This window comes from Strix uralensis, chromosome 1 (assembly GCF_047716275.1).
Source record: "Strix uralensis isolate ZFMK-TIS-50842 chromosome 1, bStrUra1, whole genome shotgun sequence".
Classification (NCBI taxonomy): Eukaryota; Metazoa; Chordata; class Aves; order Strigiformes; family Strigidae; genus Strix; species Strix uralensis.
In genome coordinates this window covers 166158631-166176104 of record NC_133972.1, presented here as the reverse complement: position 1 = coordinate 166176104, position 17474 = coordinate 166158631, and the positions used below count along the sequence as shown (strand labels likewise).

The following is a 17474-nucleotide window of genomic DNA, read 5'->3' as shown; positions in this document are numbered from 1 at the left end:
GGTCCTCCATCTGAAAGTTGAAGCTTCTATACATTGAAGCTAAATAATAGGCTGCAGTGTGCAAAAAACAGTTGGGAAATCCATGTGCCCTGAACCACTTACCAGGTTTTTGATACCAGCCAAACGGGTGTATTCTGACTGCAGCATCTGGTGAACTACAGTTTGAAACTTGCCAAGCACTTCTTGTTTCCTCGGCACATGTCTGGATTCCTAGGCTGTTCAGAGTCAGGCACACAATCCTTCCACCTGCCATGGAAAGACATGGCTATAGAAATGATGAGGAAAATTTTCCTCTTCTAGATAGTATTTTGAGGAAAGTGAATACAGTCTGGTTCCACTGAGTGTTAAAAGGGATTCCACTGACTTAGAAATCAAAAGAGGGAAATACCTAAAATGGGCCAAGTTTTACTGGTTTTGAAAATAGTGTTGAAAAATCACAATGAATTCAGTGTGACAGAAGGTAGGTAACCAACATTGTAACCCATTAAGGTCACTAGGAGTATTTCCACTGAGCAAAGATCAGGACTTCTTCTTTGAGCAGGTAGTCCTTTCTGGTTAATGTGATCCTGGAAATTATAAAGCTGCGTGTATGTTGAAACATGTCCCCTACTTACACCAAGATAAAAATTCTGTCTTTCAAAGACCTAGTGTAAATATTTCTGTACCTGAAAAAAATTATGGGTTTGAAACACAGCTAGAAGTTTCATTGAAGATTTATCCTAGCTCATGTTAAAATCACTACTGAAAGTTCTCTTGACTATATGAATACCTGGACTGGAAGTCTGAAATGCCACAGAAAATAAATATTAATGAGATAAACTAAGAGGTGTCAGTTTTGCATATTCAGCATTTTAAAATCCTTAATTTGTTTTAGAACTATTTAAAGAAACTTAAAGTTATATTCAGTTAAGACTTTAAATTTCACATGGTCACATGGAGGTATGAAAACTGCCAACTATTTTTGATTTGTGCAGTAATTCCAATATAAACTACATTGGATTAATTTTCCAAGCTACTTATTTTTGACTGAGTGAAAATTTTGTCTGCTCAACAAAAAAAGGGAATGAAAAATATGTATTTATGAAGTGTTCCAAATTCTCAAATGAATTGTAAAACCAGCACATCCTAACGACCTCAGGGAGAGCTAATTAGCACATAATAATTCTAAAAAGAAGACTGACCATTTTAGTGGCTTAAATTTGAATTTGGAATAAAATATTAAAAACTATTTCACTGACTTTGACCTGGATGGCATTCAATTTTAAACACCTGCTAAAGACTTTCTTTTAAACAGAGCACTTCCTTTTACAGCCACTGGAGAGAAAGAAAAGTATCTCCAGAACAGCATTCAGTCAGCCCAAACTCTTAATGACCCTATAGGTGTGTCTATACATCTCTCTGCTGGCTATAGAAGGAGCATAGGGTGACCACACCCCTTAACGTGGCCATCCCAAGTGAGTAAAACATGTTTGTTTGACTTTCTAATGGCTTTCAAGTCACACATATTTTTAAAGATCTGATTTCCTCAGACTAACAGAAATGATACTTGAGTCTTAAGCAGCTAAAATATTAAGGAGGAGAAGATAGGCAGCTTCTAACCCCAACTAATTTTCCTCACGTAGAAGATTAAAATTTGAGAGCAGAGAAGTTTAGACATCCAAGAAAGCCAAAGGGCTAAGCTGCCCCAAAGTATCCATGGACATTATGTGCTTAACATGCATTTAATTTCAGTAATATTTAGGCTTCTAAACCTAATTTCTAGGCTTTAAAAAATGAGACAAACAAGTAAAACAAACAAAAAAAAAAATCACAAAAAGAAGTCAACCAACGTTTTGGAAGAGAGGTTGATAAATGAGAAGTAATAGTTCCCTGGAGTTTTATCAGTGTGAATTTCATGTTGTTGGAACTGCAGCCTCTTAAGGACTGATTTTCATGAAGTTTTCTTAATAATTTCTGAGATGTGGAGCATGTCATTGGGCTGAACTCCTAGAAATTGTTATGATTAGTCAAAACGTTGCTAAAGAATGTTGTATAAGATCTACAAGGGCTTTTAAAGTGCCCTTCACAGCAAAATAATAGTAAAATTTGTAATAATGAAGGAAGACTGAAATTATATTTGAAATAAAAATAGTAAAAAAATACCTGATTGCTGTGAGTCATTAAAAAACCCAAATCCCGTACAACAGGGGTCAGCATCACACCAGCGCTCACACTCAAAAAAGCTGGAAACGAAAAACATCATTATTTTTATTATCAGCAGTAATCTGTCCCTGCCATGGAGAAGGGAAGAGATGATACTGCATAGGGGAAGAGACACTGAGAATCCATAGAGATGCCTTTCATAAGACTACCTCATGGTTCTTTATACTGCATAGACACTTCTATACCTTTTCCATTTGAAGATGCAATTACATTCTATCAGTATACATCTATCAGACTACATCTAATAATTTAGATGAGTGTTTTGATATCTGCCCTAAAAATATCAGTTTACATGAATTCGGTATATTTTTGCCAAGAGATTTAACTTTCCAACCAGCAGTTTAATAGCAGTATAAGTAATAATTCACATATATATTATTACTAATTATATGCATTATTATTTATAACTCAATTATAAATTTCCTTTAAATCATATGCTTTTTTTTCTTTGTTAAATACTCTCAATTAATGTTTTTCTTGGATCAATATGTCTGATCACCTTCATCTGTATAACGGGACCTTGGTTTTCCAGCCATGATTAAACTTCCAGTAAAAACAACGGAACAGTCATATCCTACCCATCTGAAACAGCTTTTCTGCTCATGTCAGTCTTATTCCTCACTGAGATACCAGTTACTTTCTGGAATGGTACACGTGTGTAGAAGCTCTTCACAGAACTTTTCAGAGTGACTGAAATGAAAAAGAAAAACAAAACTGGAAAAATCAGCTTAACCTTATAATTTACGTATGCTGGTCAAGTAATCACATGGCAAAGGTAAAGTTTGTGTTTCTATGCTACAATGGTCTTGATCCATCAAAAGGTAATTGTTACATTATCACAGAAAACTTTTGACAGTTAAGCCTGAAGATGAACAAAAATCCAGCAAGCGAAGGCTCTAAAAACTTAGCAAAGTACATTGGCAAGAAAAGACTTCCAACCCAGGGCTTCTGTTTCTGAGACTGGTATTGACGTTACTCCTTCCTGAAGGTCCAAAACCAGGGAAACAAGTCCAGATCAGAGGACTCCAGTGTGCTCATGCATTAGTCAACTTGTGCTGCACTTTGAGCTCCCCCAAAAGACACAATTTAATAATTTAGTTCACTGGACCCCTACGTTTTTCACAGCAAAAGTACGTTCCTGTACAGTGATAACAGGCTTGTTTGTCCAGCTCCCAAACATGAGCCCTGTGAGAAAATCATTGAACTTCCGAAGCATTCAAAGAGCAGAGGTTAAAATCCACAGTCTATAACTCTGGATTAATAAAATATTACACTCAGCAACTTTCAATTTTTGCATTGCTTAATTACGATGGAAATCTTAATGGTTGAAAATGGAATTAGTGACATCTCAATGACATTCCTATTTCATCTACATTATAAAAAGATCTAAGACCTGGTATACAAATTATTTGAACTACCCTTGGCCTCTCTGAATTGGGAATAACTGAGGTGGAGAGTAGAACTCATGGTTAATATCTTTCCATTCTGAACTGAAAATGAAAAACCATACCCAGAACAGCCTGACATTCCATTGCCTCATCACATCCCAGGACTCATTCATACATCCAGACTTTTTATCTCAGACTCAAGAGCCAAAACACTAGCTTGCATTATCAGGGTTAGAGCACACGTTATACATCCAAATCTCAAAACTTGCCTATTTTATGATACAATGTCTGTGGTTGTTGAGGTAGCACGGTTTGACAGTTTTCTGGTATTTGATCGATGCTGCCATCACAAATCTGTGCCTCTGGATAGAGGGTGCACACAAAGTATATGTCTGTGGCATTCTGAAGATCTGCCATTCGACAAAACTCATCTTCTTGTGCACAACCTAGGAAGCAAAATCATTAAGAGTTATGCACACTCAAGGATTTCTTCCCCTCTATTCTTCTTCATGATTTCAGCACACTTAAAGATACACATCAGAAAACAACTAAAAGTGAGAATGTCAATATTATGGTGCAAGAGAAACAGGGACAGATTCTGTTTCTAGTGACACTGAAGAGGAGGTTTACCTGGAGAGCACAGAAAAGGAGGTACACCACAGCTAATTGGAAAGATACATTCTCCAGCTGTGACTAGCATCAGTCTAGTGTATTGGTGTCACTCTAACATTATGATTCATAAAGATCTCTCCCTTTTTAGTAAATTTGACATACAAACTATATATGAAATAACTGCATTAGTTGTGGGTCTCTAAAGAATAAAAAGGACAATAAAATCAAATACTTTCTACAATGTCTGAGGAAGTTTTTGCAAAAAATATTTCTAAAGTATTCATGTTACACAAAAATATAAATAATTTTTTCAGAATCAACTGTTCAAGCATTTGCTTGTAGCAATTTGCACTGAAACTTGCCCCAGGGTAGTAATGTGCCTTCAGAAAAGAAACAAAGTTGTCAAACCCATTTCTTAATTACTGTGGCAATGGCTTCTGTAAATGTATATGTCAATGCTGAATTTGAAACACGCATAGCTCTGCTGACCTCTTACAGTGATGTTTGTGCACTGTTTAGTACTCTTGGTTTTGTGTTCCTGGTAGTCAGAGCTAGAAACACTTATCTGTATTTTACCTTTCTTTTTTACCACTATGTCATCTATCTATTTGGAAGGGTACATTTCAAGAACAGCAGAGTATTGCCTAAACTGCATCTTCAACTTATCTTGCCCATAACAGGGATGTCCTGATGATGAATGACGGGTATCCTTTCTGCCACAGTAGACAAAGATTGTAAAGAAGAAATAGGTGGCCATGAAAAATCTCTAAGTCCAGAGTTTGTACTCATCGTGAGTATAATACCTATTAGAAGATTTTAATCAGTTATTATTCCCTACAGAGTAACAGTCTCCTAGATGTCTTACGTGTGAGACACCAAAGCACAGCTTCCTCTGCTGAGTACTTCTGCCGGAAGACCCAATACTGCTGGTAAGGGAGCGAATAGTTCTGGTCACTTTGTATGCGGCTGTTGTCCATTAGGTAGAAAAGATCTTTTGTGGAATCTGAGATTCAAACAAACAAACAAACAAACTGCTCAAACCCACAAAAAAATTAACTATGATCTGGAATAAATTAAATTTATTTATGTATAAAATTCTTTCTTTCACAGTAAAACAGCTGCAACCATTTCATAGGGCTAACATACACCAAAGGCTGCTTTTAATAACAGAATTGTCCACCCACAGTTATTGATGCTTGTGTAGGCAATGCCTCCTTGCTGAGCTGCACTGCACAACATAGCAGTCAGACTATTTCCACCACCTAAAAACTAGATGAAAATCACAGCTCCTAGAAATAAGAAGGTTGTCTCTACTCTGTCATGCAACACATCATCCTAACAGCAAAGTATGATGCCTCAGATGTGTACAATACCTTAATCAGTCCAGTTTTATTAATAAAAAATACAGCAATTTCCTTATATTGCCTTATGAAGCTTTTATACTTCTCACTGTTAAAAGTTTTCTAAACAAGCTTAATACCTATTTCAATCATTTAACCTTGTTTCTCCTAGTTTATGCTCCCACAGACCACATTAAATAACTTATTTCTGCCTGTGATCTTTAAACGTGTATGCAATGTTTTATATCTCCTGAGCTCCTGCTGAAACAATCAATCACAGCTATTTCAGGATATTTTCAAATTAATCCCTTTAAATAAGGATCCAATATTGAAAGAAATGGACACTCTTCACTGATCTCTTACAAATTTCTTCAAAAGCACCTTTTTGATTTATGAAATGGCGTCAGTGGGTCTCATCCCCAGTTACTCCATTGTGAGAGATTCTGTTATTTAATCTTACATGCACTGAAACAGCTAGACACAAATGAAAATAAGAAAGTAAAGACATGCTGATGATTGCAGCTGAAATGCTGAAGCACCTACTGACATGCTGGGAGGGCAGAGTAGCTTTGCATTTTCTATCCAAAAATAGAAAAGATGTGCTACCATGTGCTTTATCGATGATCATCAAGAAACAAAAGCTCTGTAGATATTTTCCCAGATGTATCCATAACTTTTTTAAAAAGGTGACTTACAAGTCTTGTTACCTCTCAAGACTTAATTCAACCTTCAGTTTCTCTTGAAACAGTTTGTGTCATGACTAAGAGTAAGGGATGAAGGAAGAAACTGCATTCCTTGCATAACTTCATGTTTTAATGATATCATCAGCCACAGCAAGGTAAATGGAGAACCCTGAGGGCTGCATTCATGCCTTGGCATGTAAACGCAAGAGAATTTCACCCAATGTATTAAGTACAGTTTTTTCTCATTTTTAAGTCTAGACTTTAAAATACCGCTAATTGTATAGGAGCGCCACCAGGTAAATGTCCATTTTAGTTTAACTTCCTTTCAAATTACATAAACAAAATCAGCAATTCACTTCATGTTAGGATTTTACATGCTCAGGTATTCATCAAGACTCCTCAGCAAAGATTACAGTTCATTAGAGATGAACTAAAGTGCTCTCATCAGGCTCCACTGCACTCATTCTCTTAGGATTATGGTGCTGAAGGCCCAAATGAACTCTAGTAACTTAATACAAATGATTTTGGATATATACATGACTTAGTATAATGAAGAGCAAACCCTGGAATAACAAAAGAGCTAGAGAACTTCACGGGTCCCTCACTTTCATTATGCATGGAAGAAACACTTGTGATTGCAGTTTCATTCTGAGTTTCTCTAAGCATCATATTTACAGTCATATTTTCAGTAGCAGTAAATATGCCCAGGTACCTAGGCTAAGGATTTGATTCCTGGGTTTATGTGAAATTTTTTCTCAGACAAATAACATTTCCTGAGTCTATACAGTTCAGTAAGTCTGAAAGAACAAGCTTTCACTGAACTTTTTAACACTTAAATTTCCAGCCTGGCTGGGAAGGTAAAAACCATAAAGACAGGAGGCTAACACTTTTAATATCTTTCTGAAAACCTGTATCAGACTTCCTATCTAAGAGAAACCCCTGGACTTCATGATACTATACATACATATCGTACATATATGGCAATATACGATATTTTCTGGTTAAATTCTTCACCCTGCTTTGCTATCTTCTGCTGCCTTTTCTGTAATACCTGATAACATGAGATCATTCTCTGTCTTCAAAGCAGTATCATCGCACACAGAGGTTTCAGTCCGGGTGACCATATCAGAGCCTGGAATGCAACAGGAATTAAAGAGCATAGTAATTCCCTTTCTTTCTTCCACAAGACAAGATCATTCTTAGTTCCCAAAATTTAACAAATATTTTAAAACATTAAGAATTATTTAAGAAAACTTCTTAGGTGGTTCACCAACTGTTGAATCAAAAATGAAGTAAAACCATCTCCATGTAACTCTGGGAAAAACTTAAAGCAAAATGCACTGTCTGGAGGATAAAAGCAAATGCCATATCCACAATCACTATGCATTTAGCATCAGCGTTCTGGAGGCTGTGTGCATTTATAATGCAGTATCACTAATAATTTGTGCAGGTCTTGCTATGTACATTGTGACATTCAGAAAGTAAACTTACAAAAATAACACATACAGGGTTATAATGTTAATAAAAATAACACATCTAATTATGCATAATGTGCCAAATTATTAAGGTACCTATACACTTATGGGACAAAGACAAGTGTCTCCATGATACCATTTTCACAGGTATTAGAAGTTATAAAGTATATTCTCAGACACAAGAATTTACCCAGATTTCATGAAAACGACCGTAGCAGAATTACTGCAGATTGCACCTGTCCCTGACAGAAAATACTTTCAAGTATTGTCTTAATTTGAACAATATAAAATAAAGTGAGCACGACACTTCCATTCTAGAACACACATCTGCCACTGCCTACAGTGCATCATAAACTTTTATAACAACTTATGTGAGATAACTCACCTCTCCACAGGTAAATTTGCTGAAAGGTAGTAAAATTTCTTTCTACCTCTTCTACCAACTTTGAAGCTGATAAAGAAAATAGTTTGTTAGAATAGATGGTCAAATTAAACAGGCAGTATTGAAATGCTCAGATAATGCATTAAAACCACATCACCAGACTATGCATCACCTTATTTATAATACAAGACCCTAAGGAAGAAGCTCCCAGGTGTCCTGGTGCTAGTCTGGATCTAGGGCTCCAAGGTTTTACTCTATTTTCCATCATTGTTTTTTTTGTGCAGCTCTGGGCATCTCTTTTTTTGTCTTTACTCCAGACTTTTATCTTTCTTTCAGATTATTGGCTTGGATCTGCCTGAATTAAATTACTGGAAGTATTACAGGGTGACATACTAAACACATTCTTGACTTTCATTAATATTCACACAGTAAAACATGAGAGGTCCATCTATCTAACAATGCATCCAATTAGAGAGCTTTTATTCTCTTGTGATTGTACAGATATGGATTTACTTGAGAAAAAAGCACTGAAGTACAAGAGCAGGCTGGTGAAAAAGTCAGAATCTATACAAGAATTAAAGTACTGTAAATTGAGATGATTCACTGACATACTTCCACTGAACACTTGTCCTCCCAAGGTGAAGGAAAACATCTTCTCTTTTTCGTCATAGCTCACACCTTTACATATCCCATCTATGACAGATGCTGGTGTTGGACTCCATCCATTTGCATTGCAGATCAGCACGTCTGGGTAGCTCATCAAACTACACAAAATGGTACCTAGGTTTAGGCAAAGAGAGTTTCATCACTCCAGTAATGCTTTGCACCTACTCAGAGCTTTTCACCCAAGTATCTCAATACTTTTTCTAAATGCCAGTTCAACCTGTGTCACTGAGATAGATACCCTTTCGTATTGCTACCACAAAAAAATAAAAAAAAAAAAGAGAGAAAATCAGACCCATATGTTCAAATTGGAGTACTAAGGTTAGCTATTCATACCTAAACTAAACATTGTAGCCTGCTTTTCAGAGATTTCCATCACATACTATTACCACCTAATAAAATATTACTATTATCTGATAATACCCAACAGTGTTCTCAGCACTTTACAGCAGCACAGAGAAATATTCAATCCTTTGGCGGTCTTACAATCCCAGGCTCTGAACCAAGAAAGCACTTACAATTTTACTGGGATGGTTTCCTGGATTGGTGCCTGATTTCAGTCAGCCCAGGCCTGAGACTCCCCCAGCATCACGATGTGAGTCGGGGGGGACCAGCATGCTTAAGGCCAGGTGTTCTGGCATCAGTCTGTTACCATAACGTCTAGACAATACTCAGCTCTTGCTTTGTACTTGCTGTCACAGCTCAGGCATTTCTATGGTTTTAAAATGCCCTCTCTGGTTTGTTTTTATGGACTAGCTACACGAGATATTGCATATGCTACTTTTTTCTTCTTAAATTTTTTTAAAACAAAATGCTAGTCCAGGTCATGCATTCATCTGTAGTATTGATCCAAATAGGTCATCCCAGCTAAACAGAGAGCGCTACAACATTCACCTTCTCCACACCCCCTTCTATGCTCACAAGTATGGAGAACACAAAAATTTGATGGTAAATGTATAGAGAATGGACAAGATCACCTAGAACATTTTCATGCAAAAAATATGAGATGTCAAAACAGAAGATAATTTTTTGGAAACATGTGCTTGACAACTTCCACAGAGAATATTTTCTCAAATTCAGTATCAGTTTCCACTCCAAACTGGAGAAGTGCTTGCCACATAGCAGCCAGTAGCACATGCCTGGGTTTGTAAGAGCATGTCTTTAAAAATTTGAGACATCTCAATTAGAACTTTACTTTTCCTATAGGAAATGCACCTCCAACAGAAAAGTTGATCCTATGCGAGCTCAAAAAGAAACTACAAAAAGCAGGCACTGACATTAAGTGTTTAAATTTACTGGCAGAAATTTGGACTCTGCCTAAGTCCCACCTCTGCCAGACTCTGTCCACCCCACTCCCACTCGCTCTACTAGCTAGACACTCAGACTTAGGAGATTCCTGCGTGCAATAATATAATTAACATAAATCCCTGTTTATCATACTGTTTTTCTGCTCCAAAAAGGGAGCTGATTTACATTTACACTACAAGGACTCTCTCTGGAAGCACCTTCTTAATTCCCCCATCAGCTGAAAGGCACCAACTTCTGGTAACCAAGCTGCGTTACATAAGGAGAGAGGCATTTTCAGAATGATTTATCTCATCCGGAGGCAGATGTCTAAAACAGGTCAAAAGAATTATCCTTTCAAAATGTCCATTTCTCTCCAAAAGCAGCTTGCTACCTCAGGTCTTTAACTCTCTTGCTCCAGGCCAAGTCTTGGGCATTACTCAAATTCTGCCTACACCAAAAAATGTCAGTGATGTAGAGGCAGGCTGCTGACACTGGTTTGATGTAGAGGTAGGTGTACTGTGTCCAAAAATGGATTCTATTCAGTTAGTGTTAGTTTTCTACTGTAGAATTTTTTATTTTGCTGTTAGACAATACCTCCATCAAGAGCCATCTGACTCAAGATGAAGCCATCACAGCAAGAGTCCCTGCTGCAAGTCTGCCGACAGAAGAGCTGCGCGTCAGTCAGAGATGCACTAGCTGCTGAGAGCACCACGGAGCGATACACGCCAGAAAGCACATTCTGAAAACTGGTCCTTTCAAAGGTCTTGAGTCCAGATGAGTTAAATTCCTGTCCTGGGTAGACAGAACAGGAAAGAAATGTTCAAAAGAGCTCAAGAGGAGACAGGATGCAGACTGAAGCTGGTTGAAAGTTTTGTGATAAAAACTCAGCCTTAAAAGTCCTTTTCTGGACTTTTCAGATGCAAGATAAGATCATCAAAAGGTTTGGTGCAATTATACTTGGGTAGTCAGTCAGAATGTATTGCTGGGGTAGGAAAACCAGTTCACTGTACCAGCAAAGGGCTCCTAAACCTATGTACTAAGGTTGGTAATATTCCACTTTCAAGCACTACGTTAATAACTCTCAGGTATAAATTAAACAAATTTATCTCATTGAAAAATTAAAATGTGCCATTTGGCCAGCATAACTGCATCTGTAAATAAGGCTTCTGATTACTAGACACGTATGTAAGAGGACATGATTCATATAATCCTGGATCTAATCAACAATATCAACAGAAAACTAAAGAGAAGACTAGATCAGGTATCAACAAGATTACATTGATTGTAACAAGCTAAGGGGACTTGTCTTTTTTCAGGTGAGACTTATCTATTTTTATTAGTAGTAGTAAATGGTGACTCAGAGGTTTGGATAGGAGTAAAAAGAAAACTGACAGCAGAGAGTTTTGACTCAAACCCTGCAGCATTCTGCATTTGGTTACCTTGTTTCAAATTTAGCATGAGGCTTAAACTTGGAAACATTGGATATGACATGGAGTGGTATCAATCGCATTTGGGAAAAAAAAAATGTGTTTTGTACATTCATTAGTTCAGCTGAATCGCTTTGGGATTCACTGGAGAGCAGGTTATATATTGCCTGGTATATGGGTAGGACCATTCACAAACAAAATTAACATAAACTGTTAAATTATGTACAAGCTGGTCATTAATAATGCCTTATATATTCAAATAACAAACTGTCTAATAAAGAGAAATCATAGTACATAACAGAATAATACATAGGATACAGTTTCATTTTTTTTGGTACTATCTACTGGAGAAAGCCATCAAAATGGCTTACAAAAGCTGTATTCCTAATGTCTAGGGAACAAGCTTTGCTGAGGTTTCTGGGTTATCACTAAATGTTAAGCTCTGAAAAGTATTGTGTCTTCTTAAACAAAGATGCTCCCCACATTTAGTCATGATCCTATACAGAAATAACTACAAGCCTGGGCACAGCAGTGTAACATTGGATGAGTGATTCACATCTGGTACCTCTCTTCAAATAGACCATCACTGCATCTGCCTCTGGGTTCCTGACATGAATCAGGCAGCTGAGATCACTGACGCTAGTGGCAGCAGGGTTCCCCAAAACACCTTGCACCTAGACAGAAAACAGGCAAGCACAATAAATACAACAAAATCGATTTCCCTTCCTAAAACCCATTTTCCTTATTCAGAAACTCAGGGACAGGAATTAGCGCACACGGTTTACAACCACCACAGCTCCATGTGACCCAGTGTGGACAGTTTTTATTCTATCAAACTGAGATCTCGACTCTTCAATGCCACATTATTGTATTTTAAAGTAGTCAATAGAAAGATGTTACAGTGCTAAAAAGAGCACACAATGCAAACCCTGGGCTAGAGAAATTACGACTATTTCAGGTTACCAAGCTGGATACTTCTATTTTGGAATATCCAGATTAACCCAATTTCCTGACTGCGGGAGCTCAGCATGTTTTGGGAACAAAAGTGCTGTGTAATGTTTCAACCAAACACTCAGGCATTCAGGTGTCACTTTTGGAAACATCTGTGTGTAGCTTCTTTACCAGCTTACAGGAATTTATTACTGCCATAGTGAATAGCAACGTCCAGGGGGTCAGTTAACAGCCTGCCTTTCTTCTGTGATGCTACTTATGCTGAACGTACAGTATTATGATAAACACATATTTTTAAATATAGTCATTTTTACCAATCCAGATGTGGTGCAGTTGAAGTTGACTTCAGCAGCACTGTATAATTCACAGAGTACTTCAGCACCAGCAGGTGCTACAGTCACAAAACCACATGCATCTTCCCTCTCACAACCTGAAAAACAGGAAAGAAACCTTAGGTTTCCTAGCATTTCACATGCAAAATTTCTGCTACAAATTCCACTGTTTACTGCCATTTCCCTAGTTTTTCATATGCCTATCAGACTGCAAGCACATGAATCTCATTAGCTAGACGAACTTCAGTATTCAACTATTTTAGTAGACAGTTAGGGGTTTTAAATTATCTTAAATTAATGCAAAAATTTTTTTATCACCTGATGATACAAACAGTTGAGTTAGGTCTAACCACCCACCCAAATATTTCATGTCTCCTGGATAATTTTGCCTGAGGAAGGCAGGGAGGACTCCCATGAACCACTTTGCCAGCATATCACATCTGCCTGAATACAGTAAACCCATGGCAAGCAGGTTGTGACCAATATTGGAGTGCAAGGAAGGAGGGAAACATCAAATTCTTTCATCATGCTGGCCACCTCTGTAGCAATCATCTGGCCAGTGTAAGGGAGAAAGCAGCCACCACCCTCCACATTTAGGAGTGGATGAAGATCCTTCTGCCCTCACACACTCACCACTAACTTGCTCCCACAGCTCTGCTCTCACAACAGGAGGTGAAATGGTTTCCAGATGTATTCGGTATAAAATCAACCAGCTTAGATCACAACATCATCAGAAATATAAGCTAAACTGTCTGAATTTGTAGGGAAGTAGAGAGGGAAAGATTAAACCTTACCCTTTAGTGAGAACCCCAGCAGTAATATTTTGTAGTAGTGTTGCCATTTGACAGTGGATGTAACTTATAATGAAAATACAGGCTATGTGCACTGAATCAGGTTGCTTGTCAAAGGAGCATCTTTTCCACCCTAAATTCGTTCCTATGATTCTCTCAGTTCAGTGTCTTACTTTTGAAGGTCCCCAGTTTCAGAGGAAGGTGCAAAAAACCTTACACTATACACCTAGGGGATGATCTGGTGCAGGAAAATCATTCTAGTAACATATAAGGCTTCACATATTCACTTCTTAGCATGAGATGACTGCTCCAGCTAGACCATGGTATGCGACACAAAGCCACTGACTTTGTCAGCCTTATGTGATGTCTGCCCTACAAACAGGCCACCTGTGTTATTACTGCCAGGGTGTTTTTATTTTGACCGTAACTTCTCTGCCTCTCTTCACAGTCTGTGCATTAGGAGACAGAAGGTGAGACTGATTTAAAGCGCCCTGAAAGCCGTGCAGTGATTCCCCTTAGTTTTAGATGACTTTGAACCAATGTAAACCAGCAAACATGATGTATCCAGATGTAATATAGTATATACACTTTAAGTCTCAGCAGAGGAATATCTCCGCACTCCTTATAATATCCTTCGGATGTAAGCAAGGATGATTATTCCTCTTCTATGTGCCAATCAGGCAATTCAGAAAGAGGTGAAAGCTTGGTTTTCACATGTCCTGAGCACTTAATCCTTCTTTTGTCTGAACATCTGAAAAGTCTGATGAATGTTTCCTGGTCTGAATCTCAGCCCCCATCTGTATTGCAAACTCTATCAACTGGATTTAAAGTCAGATGACTTGTTTGAAGTGGTATGTAAGTCAGAAGACTTCTTTCTGCAAGAAAGACCAATCTCTTTCCTGAACCAAGGTTACCAAAAGTTGCAGATATCTTGCAGTGAATTGGTGCTGAACAGCAAAAACATATAGTTCATCTGGGAACTTAATTATAAACTAATCATATATAAAGATTTTTTTTTTCCTGATGGTTAGTGTTGTCTCTACAGATTTTCTGAGAGTTTTCCTCACCTGAAATGCACTGAAAAGCTGGACTTTGCAGGTCTCCCCTAAATGGCTGAGACTGAAGAATTTGAGCTTCTTCTGACCCATAAACCAGTCTGAAGGCAGGAACTCTGTCAAATTTTCTGAGCACTTAGAAAAACAAAACAAAAAACCAAGCAGGTACTGTTATCCGTTTCCATGTTGCAGAGAGACAGAGTTTAGGTAGAAATAAAAATTGAAGAATTGTGTAGGGAAAGAGGTTTGCTCATTAAATGATGTACCATAACTCCACAGATAACACAGGAGACAGCTGGAATGAGGATATAATTTCTGTTTTGCAAAAAAAAGTGTCACGAGATCTTTTAAAAAACAGCCAGGAGTGGGCTGGGAACTTATACTCAAGTGAGACTTCTCTTCCAGCAGCACACTGGCCATCTCCCATTACTTGTTCATGGCACTGAACCAACTATTGAGTCAACAGGGGAACCAACTTTCTGCAAAACAGTCACTGAAACAAGAGCCAGCTCCAACAGAACTTGGTTAAACAGGAAATCCAGGAGCCTTATCAATTGTTTACAGGAATCCAACAGCCTGATCTCCACCGACTTTAGGCTCAGGGATCTATCCAAGGTAGCATGTCCTATATGCTCCTTTTTCACTCCTTCATTCAACCTTTAACTTCAGACTGTCACTTTACTTACCAAACCCTTTTATCTACTCTCTCTGAATCAAACCCACTGCACCTGAGTGTAAGGATGTCTGACAAGCAGCACTCTTCATGAACTGGGAAAAACTTAGGTGGTCTAGAGATGCAAAACCCAAAGTTCACTAAATAGGGCGAGGAATCCAATTTAAGCTCCAGAAGGTTTGGCCCTGGCTGTGGTCTGAAGCAGATTATAGGCTAGTGAAGGGACATACAGTGTCATCACTATGACACTATGAGGGGTTTTGATCCACATGTTGATATACCAGTATCTTTCAGTGAGCACAGCATATTAGGGAGAAAGGAAGAGCGTGGTGTCTTTGGCATCACCCCCGTGGTGACCGGACTTCTCTAAATGCCTCAAATGAAACCAAATCTCTGGCTCATTGCAGCCAATGTCTGGCCTAGACCTACGAGAGCTGAGAAGCAGGAGCCCTGCTCCGATCTCAGCCCGTGGGAGATGTCTGCATGGGGAAGAACTGGATGTTCAGCCCTTCTCTCCCCTACACGCATGGGCACAGAGGTCCGGCACCAGGATCCCAGCCCTCTCTCCCTGAGCTGTCTGGATAAACCACAAAATAAAAGTCAGGGATAAGTTCTTAAAACAATCATTTGTACTCTTACAGCAAAACAGTCAGGACTAAATCAGAAGCAAATGTCCACTGTTGTCAGGGCTGAGTCAGCAGGTGCTTTTGATAAAACCATCATTTCTGCTCAGAAAAAACATGAGGACTAGCCAAACACTTAACACAAAAAAATCCTTGCACTCCAGCTCGGCTGAGGAGAAGGCTGAATGATGGTGTAAACAGAGATGAAGTTTTTTCCTTCCTACAAATACAGGACACTAAAATATAAGTATAAATTTAATTCTGTACTAAACTGAATCCCTTCTACATCTGCAACTTGCAGTGATGCCTGGTTATAAACACAATTCAGATATTTTCATAAAACTGAAAAGCAGTGGGTTTGTGTTGTTTGCTGCCCTCATTTCTAACACAAAATTCAAAATTAAAAAATTACATTTTTAAATGTTTTTCACTTCTTATGATTTTTTTTTCCTAAGTCTGGCTTCAACCCACCTCTCCATTTTCTCCGCAATGTGGGAGAAAATTAGAGAAGAGGTAGAAAGTGTAACAAATCATTAAACTGAAAACATTACAAAACTAATAGAAAAGATGCCTTTTTTTATTCTTGAATTTTGTTTTTTAATATAAAGAAACATAAAAAAATTTCATTCGTATAGCTACTTTGTCCCAAAAAAACAAAAAGTACAATGAAAAATATTCTAAACCAGCTTCCATTGTCATGAACTTGTTAGTTTACACTGCTCTCTTCTCAACAGCAGTATAACTACTCAGCCATTTCACAGGCTTAGTGCATAGCAGAAAGTTTCCATCATCTCACATATTACTAGAGTAAAGCTCTAGATCCTATCCCTGTTGTTGCAATAAATGTTAAGTGTGGCTTAAAATATAACAAGAGAGAGAACAATAAGAATGAGCATGGGTTGTTACAGCTTATTACTGTGCATTCATACAAGGGAATTCTTCTTCCATCCTGAAGACACAGAAAACAAAGAATAGCTGGGTTAATTATTGACTCTACCCAATCACCAGCCTCCTATCAAAGCAAGATCAGTCTTCACACCCTGCTGTCTTGTTGCATGCTGAATTCAGTTAAGGGAAATAAAAGGGGCAGGGGAAAAAGTAAAAATAGACATCACTGGTTTCACTTCATATAATGCTTTCGGGAAATGCAGCATGATCTTTAAAAGAAAAAAATGAAATTAAATTAGCCTGTAAATTATTAAAAAAAACCCAACCAGACTTCTCAGGTGGTCGTTGTTGCTTTTTTAAACCCTAAATTGTCAACACCTATAAATATTTATTTGTAGTGAAATCTTCTAGCATGATCCACAAAAATAAACACAGATATCTACAAGTGTTCCATCCTGGTCAGTGACAGAAATGCTCATGCAGGAAGGCTCAAAGTAAATAAGTAACAGGACAATTAGGCTGATGTGAATCCTCTGCCCAGAGAAACATCCCAACTACCCCATGCCTGAGAGCAACAGAGACTAGCGCCTCGTGTTCAAAACAATGATCAGTGTCTGAGTATGCTCAGAGTAGAAAATAGGTATTTTAACCAAAGATAGTTTTGCAACCTCTTCAGAACTGAGGGCTTTTTTTTCAAACTTC

At 37.9% G+C, this 17474-nt stretch overlaps 1 protein-coding gene across 1 annotated transcript in view; it reads right to left on the bottom strand.

Moving 5' to 3' along the window:
• TG (thyroglobulin) overlaps positions 1–17474 on the bottom strand; it is a 162036-nt gene that overhangs the window by 100758 nt on the left and 43804 nt on the right. Inside the window, exons 23-34 of the mRNA XM_074888192.1 lie at positions 14601–14723; positions 12725–12840; positions 12025–12133; positions 10627–10824; positions 8695–8862; positions 8086–8151; positions 7277–7357; positions 5068–5205; positions 3860–4036; positions 2781–2892; positions 2143–2222; positions 103–246 (exon numbers count right to left, since the gene is read on the bottom strand). Of these exons, the coding sequence (XP_074744293.1) occupies positions 103–246; positions 2143–2222; positions 2781–2892; positions 3860–4036; positions 5068–5205; positions 7277–7357; positions 8086–8151; positions 8695–8862; positions 10627–10824; positions 12025–12133; positions 12725–12840; positions 14601–14723 (1512 nt within the window). The remainder of the gene's footprint in view (positions 1–102; positions 247–2142; positions 2223–2780; positions 2893–3859; positions 4037–5067; positions 5206–7276; positions 7358–8085; positions 8152–8694; positions 8863–10626; positions 10825–12024; positions 12134–12724; positions 12841–14600; positions 14724–17474) is intronic.